At 41.6% G+C, this 9302-nt stretch overlaps 2 protein-coding genes across 5 annotated transcripts in view; both read right to left on the bottom strand.

Moving 5' to 3' along the window:
- Window positions 1-5581, bottom strand: part of tle5 (TLE family member 5, transcriptional modulator) — a 39287-nt gene extending 33706 nt beyond the window's left edge. For 2 of the 3 annotated variants that reach the window (XM_034882681.1, XM_034882682.1), the window contains exon 1: window positions 4649-5577. In XM_034882681.1, coding sequence (XP_034738572.1) covers window positions 4649-4675 — 27 coding nt within the window. In that variant the 5' untranslated portion in view covers window positions 4676-5577. Of the gene's footprint in view, window positions 1-4648 lie in introns of all 3 variants that reach the window. The other variant, XM_034882683.1, reaches the window with a different exon arrangement.
- Window positions 5582-6693: 1112 nt separating this feature from the next.
- The window catches only part of LOC117951130 (guanine nucleotide-binding protein G(q) subunit alpha-like), a 35698-nt gene continuing 33089 nt past the window's right edge, over window positions 6694-9302 (bottom strand). For both annotated transcript variants that reach the window (XM_034882679.1, XM_034882678.1), the window contains exon 7: window positions 6694-9302. This exon is cut by the window's right edge and continues 2175 nt beyond it. The gene's annotated coding sequence lies outside the window, so the exon portion shown is untranslated.

Here is a 9302-nt window from a genome sequence, read left to right as displayed (position 1 = left end):
GTGTGTGTGTGTGTGTGTGTGTGTGTGTGTGTGTGTGTGTGTGTGTGTACAACCTGTGGCCATCTCTACAGTGGAGCATGGGCTCAGGGGACTGGAGTAATTTGGCCTCCATATTACTTGCGCTACTCTCCGGCTTTGGCACCAAGCCTTTCTGTTGCTCCACTTTCACGCCACGGCCAGCTTTGTTGAAGCTGCATTAGGATTAATCAACACCCAAACAATATGGCAAATGCTATCAACTGGGTCAGGCACTGTGTCGCTATCAAATGAGGCTTTTTTCTATTAAACCAATGAACTGTGGCCGTAACCTGTGACAGTGGATTAAAATGCACCCATTGACTAACAAGACACATAAATCCTTTTTAAACCTTGGTCTTCTGTGTGTCTAACTTTCTGAAATAAACACATTTTTCCATTTTGTTTCCACAGATAATTTAACAACATTGCAATTTCGCTATATTTACTGTTTGTAAAAAAAGAAAAGATCCTGGCATATCTATAAAAAGGTAAGCCCTTCCTCTCGGCATGCCAATAACAAAAACAAAATGTCAAACTGTGAAAGATGGCGGTAAACCCATAATGAGCATCTCTGGGAAAAAAAGCAGCACCATCCAAATGGGGAAACATTGCCTGACCCAGTGTTCAGCTAAAAGCCACAAGGCCTCTTCACATGAACTTTACCAACATAAATTGCGGCCAGGCAAAGGCAACATCTTGTATACTTCACACAGGAAACACCTTAAGATTATTCCTCTGCAACTCCTCTTCTGCTTTAAACGCATCACACATGGCAGGATCCTTGATTGGTCATATCCAGAGTGTAGCGCTTTTGTTCACATCATATGGAACTCTAACACTAATGTTGCTACAGAGAGAACAAAGGAAAATGGAAGGAAGCAGAGTTGGTGCCGAGTGAGTCAGTTTGAAAGATCTGTCATTATGAGGCAGTGCTGTTCCTCTCTCATCCTCCAGCTCCTTATCTTTGACACTCATATCTATATGAGTGTCACACATTCTCCCCATCCTCGGGCCCCTGTGACAGCAGCTGAGGAGGAAGGAGATTTTAAGAGGGAAGACGTGTGTGTGTGTGTGTGTGTGTGTGTGTGTGTGTATTCACTGTATATTTATGTTTAAACCACAGTGAAGGCTGTATTTGCGGAGGGTTGGAAACGGCTTGTTGTAGCAGGTTACAGCTAAAGGAGCTGCAGAATGAGTGAAGAGACATCCTAAATTCCCAAAGAACAATTTTAATCCTGTGTGTTGGGTCTTAGTACTCCAATCAAGCAGCATAAGGGCACTCAATTGGATTAGAAAAATAACCTCCTATCAGGCAGGCAGGAGTGGAGTGGCCCAGCTGCTCTCACCTTGGAGAAGGTGATGAGTTTTCAGCCTATCAAGAGACCACTGCCTGCAATGGCGTTTTTCCACTACTTGGTACCTCCTCGACTCGCCTTTTTCGGTTTTCCGTTACAATAAAAAGTCCCTGCTTTTTTTAGTACCACCTCAGTCGAGGTTCCGAGCAAGCTGAGGCGATACCAAATGGTGACGTGAAAACCTGAAGACGACTGACTGGTCGGAGGAACCGTCACTAATCACTGCGTCGTCGGGGCTAGTGACAGACGGGGGTGTCCTGAATAAACCTGCCGTGTTTAAGTAGTTTATCCAGCGTTGGTTTTTTGCTGCCTCCAGCTTCTTTTGAAACTAAATTTGACGTCTGGCAACAGCCACATGCCGCGGATTAGAAACAACACACTCACATCTGTGTGTGTGTGTGTGTGTATTGCGTTAGGTCACGGCAGTTTCCTGCTGTGACGACCAGCCACGCTCGCCTTCTGCAATGGAAAATGGAGGACGGGGCACCGCGGCCGAGTCGAGCAGGTACCACGTAATGGAAAAACGCCATGGAGTAGTGGTGGGTGGTATACCGGTGTTGTCACTTTCTGTCACAACATGGACTCTGCAATACCGTCATTACTGTGGTGGACACACACATTTGGGTTTTAGCACACAGACAAGGGAGATTTACTTGCCAAAACACTAAATAAACTACTTCACACCTGGAAAGGTTCTACTGTCCAGGGTTTTGCCCACCAGCATCTTATTTCACACACACACACACACACACACACACACACACACACACACACACACACACACACACACACACACACACACACACAGAGTTCTCTACACTGTTTTGCTGTCATTTATGATCACTCTACCATCCTTGTCCTCTCGTTTGCGTGTTTGATCGAGGGCCCGGCTCAGGAGAACAGAGGACAGAATCAAGGGCCGAGGCTATCCACACCACTACGTCTTCGTTGTAAAAGGCATATTTCTTGCTACGTTTACGCCTCGCGTCAACACTGCTCCGGCATTTCCAAATCACCTTAAATGGAGATGTTTGGAAACGCTGCAGACCCCGTTTTAGTTTGAAAACTCTGTTGCGTTTTAGTCTAGATGGGCAGAAACGGAGACCTTTGGAAACAATGACCTGATTTGTCACGCCCCTCTCATGTGACCCTTTTCCGGAAGTAAAGAAACATTAGCCTTGCCTACTTGCGGTTAATACAACATGGATAGCAAACAACAGACATTTCTGATCTTGTTTTTGATGCTAGCAGCTGGTGTGCATATACATTCTGCATTTTATAATCCTACTACTGCCTGCACGACCAAGAGGCAAGCTATAATTCGAGCGATTTGGGCCAATACCCGTGTCCAGCGAGGTTATCAGCCTAACACCATGTTTACACCGACACATGCATGCCCAGTGTACGTGAGTGGTCTGTGATATGTGTTTCAGGTGTGTTAGTATGGACAAGATAGTTTTAAAAAATGCCTGTGATGAGAGATATTCTTCATTTTAAAATAAAAACCCAGTAATTATGGATGTAGCCTAAAAGGTTTCCTCTCAGTGGGCCAACTTTGTTTTTTCACCTGCTATGCCACAATGCTGTGAGAGGCAATAACTTAAACTAGAAAATGAAAAGAACTTAACTTTGCATGGTCCCTCATTCAGTGGGTAATTACTTCACAATCAAAACATGGCGACTACTGACAGGGATCAAAATAAAAACAGTTTACTCTTACTGTTCAAACCATGTTGCTGCTAATATGAAATTGCCACTGTTGAATTGTTGAACTGAAGTATGAAAATCACCTGAAGTCTTTTGGAACAGTTTTTCTTTTTTATCTAAAAAGGAGTTGTGATAAGATCGCATTTAATATAGTGACAGATATTTTATTGAGGACAAATTACAGAGAAATAAGCCAAAACTGTAGTAGGTTTTTTAATTTGCAATTGGAGAAAAACAAACCTTCTATTCTTCTAATCCTTTTAGATTATCCGTTTCAAAACACTTATGGTAAATTAAACTCAGTAGAACACACTGCTTATACAGAATTACACTCATCTGACAACCCAGGCTGAGGTTCCACATTCTGCTCCCTCGTCTGAGAACTGAGAACACACATCAACTGGCTGGCCACAATCAGGCTGCCACCGACTGACTGCCAAAGGGCAAACCCATTCATGTCACAGAAGACGTTGAGGTTCTAGCTTCAGCAAACAACTCTTCTGCTTTGAGCAGTAAAAGAGCTAGCTGTGGCAACAAGACGTTGCCAGGGAGAAGCAGAGGGCACAGTCCTTGGCAACACAACAGTCTTCTTGTAGTTGTGTTCACCTGTGATGGACTGACACAAACGCCTTATGTTACATTCGCCCTTCCAAGGGAAAGATGAAAATACAAGTAAGCCTCCATATATTAGTTTCTGGCAGGTTTCTTTTGGCATAAGAAACCAATTGAGGTGGCTTCTAGTTTCAATTTGAGTCTGGGTCCCAACCAGAAACACACATTTGTTATCCTTGGCTAAGAGAATCCCTGCTCCAAAGCAGTACTGACACCACTGGATATTTCAATAGTGACACATAACAAAATTCTGCCAGTGACTTAACATAAATGTTTGACCAATGGGTCCAGAGCCCTCATCACTGACATGCCCCGGACTTAGTTTCTGTTACCATGGAAACTTAAAATTTGGGGGAACAGAAATGTGCGCTTTTACAGTAAAAAAAAAAAAAAAAAAAAACACAAAAAAAACAGCCACCTGCACAATACAATGTGCAGTGAGTTTTGAGTGTCTCAACAACCATACATGACAGTGACGACACCACTTTTATTTTGACTACAGCCAAAACCATGAAAATAAATGTCTGGTTTTGGCATTTTGGAAAATGTGGCCAACTGAAAATACACTGACACAAGGTTGTAAATATTCATATCGTTGTGAAATATGACAGCATTTATTATAGTAGTTTGATTTGGAGGATGCCAGCATCTGGAACAAGTTTAACAGTTTCCATTCGAAGCAAAAAGCGTTTCTTTCCCATTGGGGTCTTTATAAAACCCCAGATACATATATTTTGCAGAACTTGCCAGAACACTAGTTATAAGCCCCCAACGTTATGACTGCCAAAACGAAACCTCTTTCGTATGATACATCTGTTTAAATTACAATACACTGCCAAAAAACAAGTTGCATGCTGATTTCCCTACCTGACCAACCTGCTTGGGTAAATCAGTTAGTGCTTACTGTAGAGCAAGTACCTAAATTCTAAACAAATGTCAAATTAAAATCCACTTACTGAGTGTCTTGATTGTGGAAACATCATGTCAATTCCTTGTTTGTTGCTTTCCTTCCCAAACACGATCGACTGAGTGCCCTGTGTTTATATTTTCCCTGCGTTGGTCCTTTGTCCAAAGCTAACGTTAGCCTGCCTCACACAGGAGCTGTCCAGCGATAGCAGGATGACTAGCTAGCTGGCTAACGGTAGCTAGCGACCCCCACTAAAGAAATTAAGCCGAATATAAGTGAAGTACTTTGACGTCGTTCGCGAGTTAAAAGAGCCGGTGTCTTGTCTGGTTGATGCAAGACCATTCAGCTGTAACGTTACTTGTCCCGAGCCCGTATTTACTGCGTCTGTAAACAGGAAACCACCACCAGTGCTGGTTCCTCACTGGCTAAGCTAGCTAATTCTTCAAAAGCTGTCAGTCAAAATGCTCCATCGCAGTTGCAAGCCTTCCGCCTTTAACGCACAAGCGGCAGCGATGCGAGCTCAACGCGTGTAAATTAAAAACGATATGAACACTGTGGTGTCTGGATTTAGTTAGTGAGCAGAGAGGGTTATTGTTTCTTCCTTCGCCTTGTAGTGGTCCTTTAAAGCTTTCCGTTCGCTCGCTTCAGCCAGCTGCGACTGATGAAAAAGTAAGGGGGGAAAAAAACGCTCTTATTCTCAGAAATAACAAAATGTCTGCGGGTTCGTTTAAGTTCAATCCAGTTTCGTCCAGCGGCTAAAAATAAGTCGCGCGAGTGAAAAGACAATCTGTGTCGCTCAGACGGCTAATCAACATCAAATTAAAATGATCCCAGGCTTGAGTTAAACTCTTAAGGTTTATCCGAGGAGTCGTGAAGAAACAGAGTGGACTTGTCAGTGGTGGTGCTAGAAAGTCAGTCCATTCCTGGAGCCGTGGATAGACGCGACGATAATGTGCTGCTGAACGCCCCACAAAGAAACAAAGCAGCTAGATGAGCGGTGACCGCCGTTGTGCCGCGCAGATCTACACGCCGCAGATCTACCTCATCAGCCGGCTGATGTCTGGGCAGCTAGCGCCTCATGTGGACAGCTCACCAGTCTTACAGTCACTGGAGGGATAATATGGTTGTATCAGTGCACTTGGCAATACGCACGGGGTTCAAGCCACTACATCAGCAAGAATCAAAATTGGGGCGACTTCTAGTTTACCCAGCAAGAAGGTGCGCCCCATGTAAGCGGTATCCTCTGCAGCGGCCCGGGTTCGAGTCCGACCTGCGGCCCTTTTCTGCGTGTCATCCCTCATCGCTCTCCCACCTTTCCTGTCACTAAAGGGAAAAAATGCCCCATAAAATAATCTTACAAAACATAACGTCCAACATAGGAAGGTAAACAAATATAAATACCATTTCACAGTTCATAGCTGTTTGAGCCTTTATTTATGCTGTAGGTAACCTGCAAACTTTTAAAAAATAAAAACAAATCATTATTGCAGACGGTCATTTAGTTTTTCCTTAACCAGAATTGTAGAACTACTGAGAACCTCTCTCACCTGAGCTAAATGTATGTATGATTAGTCTATGCTGGTTATTGCCTTGTGTTGCTTGGAAAATGTATATTAAAACACTGAATGCTAGATCTCCTAAACCAAACTGACAAAAGTATTAACAATTTAACTTTTTTTTGGCTCAAGTTGCTTCAAAAACCTTTCCAATAAATGTTTACCACAAAGTATTGAGTATTGCTTTCCGTCAGTGATGACGACATAATGTTCACATTCATGTACAGGCTGGTAGGACTGTAGACGGTCACAGCATTAGCTGGTACAGGAAAACAAACCAGTGTTGTGCATGTTTTAGCCCATTTAATACAAATTACACCTGTATATGTTGCATGATGATGGTCTCGATCCAAACATTGTAATGAAACAAATGGAAACCCAACAGCTAACTAGTATTCAAGTGGTCTGAAAAATTGTGGCAGTTGCTCAAAGTATTCACAACTAGTAGCAGTGGACATAAAAAGTCACATGATCCTTTAATCACAATATGTAAGAGGACAAATGCTCACTGCAAAGGAAATGTACACGGATGCAATGAGAGAGTATAGGAACATATTTTATTCCAATTTAAAACATTTAAAAGGACAAGGCTATGAAAATCATTTTCATGTTTAAATGAGGTTCAGGCAACAGTGGTTGAAATGAAACATACAAAAGAGAAATATGGCTAAAATACTGTAAATCAACAACCATTAGGACCCTTTTCACAAGGGTGCTGCATGAATACAGTATCTCACCCACCCAACCTCTCCCTAACCTGACAAACACATGCAATTAAAATTACATCTTAAAAACAGCAGTTTATCGTTAATCTTAAATATAGAATAAAAGTGTCCTTTTTTTAGTTAATTAATCACATACTTAAGTGTTTATTTGTTTTAAAAACTGGACCATGAAATTCACAGGCCCCTTCATTTTTCACAACATTGGCACTTGTTAAGAGTTGGGCTTTACAAAGAAAGGGGATTGGCACACTTATTGTACATAATTTACATTTGGTATAGTTAAAAAAAGAAGAAAAAGATCAAACAAAAATACATTACTTTCAATTTGTACACCACTACACAAAGTTTATTTGAACTCTTTAAAAAAAAAAGTGTCATCTTAAGTGGTCCTAAATACATGTGTTAAGGTGTGTCAACCTTACAAAAGAAACAAAAGATGCAAACATAGCTTTTAATATTACCCTAGGTCCATGCCTCTAATCAGAATGGATCTCAAGCATAAACAATAGCCATCAAAAGTGTACACATACATACACACGCACGCACACACACACCTCAGAGTACCAACGAGCGCGGCTGAACGGACATCTAAGTTGCATGAATGCAGGCCCATTGCAGTGGTGCAGTTTCAGTGCCTTCGACCCAGGGAAAGAATACACAGTCCAATCAAGTAAGGGGAAAAAAGAAGAGAGCGGAGAATGGCAGACATGTAAACACACAGCATGTTCATTCACTCACTCACTCACTCACTCACTCGCGATTATAACCAGCAAAATATTATAATGGCCATTTCAGTACCTTCACTTGGCAAGTATTTCATTAAATACATTAATACTGAGGATTAACACACTTCATTTGGAGAAAAAATTAAAATTAAATTTTTTTTAAACGACAGATCTCCGGGACAGGTTACGACAAATTGTGAATTTGCACAATGCATTCTACACTGAATAAACCAAATACAGTACAAATCACTGGAAAGGATTTTTCAATAAATGACCCAGCTCTGCTGTTGGCTCTAATCACTGGTAGTTTAACAATGTAACTTTTTCTGTGTCGGTCATGCGGCTGTGAGGGGCTAACCAGACAAGGCATGAAATTCACATATAATCAGCATGTGAACACTGATGCAATAAAGTTTTTAAAGAGTTCAACTTCACGCCAACACCGGTCCCTTCAGTGGTCACCTTCATTTTGTTTATCATCCCCATAGCAGTCCATTTAAGTCCATTTGCTGCACAACATCTCATCTATAAGAAATAGAAGGTAAAAGGCCCCACGCACACCTGCCCTTAAGGTTGGAAGCCACATTCAGGGAACTGGATAGAATCGGAGGATTTTAAAAACCAATAGACATTACCATGTTATCCCAGCAGTGAAGCAGAACACCACACTCCTTTCCAAGCTTGGGTAAACTCTAATCTAGTTTTATTCATCCACATATTATAATACATAAGCTTTAATCATTTAAAACTAAAAAAAAAAAAAAAGTGCACTTTTCAAAAAATTTCCAAAAAATTAATTTGTGTTATCGTGTGTGAAAATCATGACGCTATACACGGGACAAACTGGTCAAGAAAAGGCCTTTAAATGTTGTCTGACGCACACATGATCAACCCACTACCAATACATGAAAAACAAGATCTCAGTCCCAAATAACTTGAATTGTCAGTTGGAGCTTTGCAACATCTTCAATATTGTTTCAACTCATATAAATCATGGCACTCAGCATACATGTCCCTTCATTAAGTGTTTTAGGATGCACAAGATAATGGCTTTATCAACACAATATACACACTTGCCCCAGAGATGTGAAGACTACTCTTACTGGGAGCATGTGACTAAAATCAGGGCCAAGTAATACACAAGGTGAGTGTATTCCCCTAGAACATCCAGCTCGTCCGTGGAAAATAAGATTTATTTTTAATTGTAAACCTTTTGGCTAACAGTTTGAGACATTGAGGGAGTACAGCACGATCTGTGATCATTTCTTTCAAGTTTAATCTGACCCTTCAAGCTCTTTCAATGTGCACAAAAAGGTCAAAATGTCCAAAGAACTCCCGTTTTTCTGACTCCAACACAGCCAATGCCAAACATGAAAACACTACCAATGAGAAGATAAACCAAATATGCATAGCCACATAGTGGAAAATATAAAGCCAAGAAGATCAACACAGAATTTATATGAGTGTTAAAGAATGGTTAGATTAACAATAGCCAGGACACTAAAAATGTGCTATTGCACCCTGGGAAATCCCATTTCTTTTGACGTTAGCCCTTCTCCTCCTCTAAAGGCAACAAGAGCCAAACAGCCACCAGACCTCCCTTGGGAATGTCATGGAGCCTCTGTGGACTGTTGCATTCCTCCCTCACTGAACCTGCGGCAACCGCCCTCAACAGGATGTCAACAAACTCTTGATTC

The sequence above is a fragment of the Etheostoma cragini genome, chromosome 9 (assembly GCF_013103735.1).
Source record: "Etheostoma cragini isolate CJK2018 chromosome 9, CSU_Ecrag_1.0, whole genome shotgun sequence".
NCBI lineage: Eukaryota > Metazoa > Chordata > Actinopteri > Perciformes > Percidae > Etheostoma > Etheostoma cragini.
Note: the sequence above shows the minus strand (reverse complement) of the source record. Positions and strands in the feature narration are given on the sequence as shown.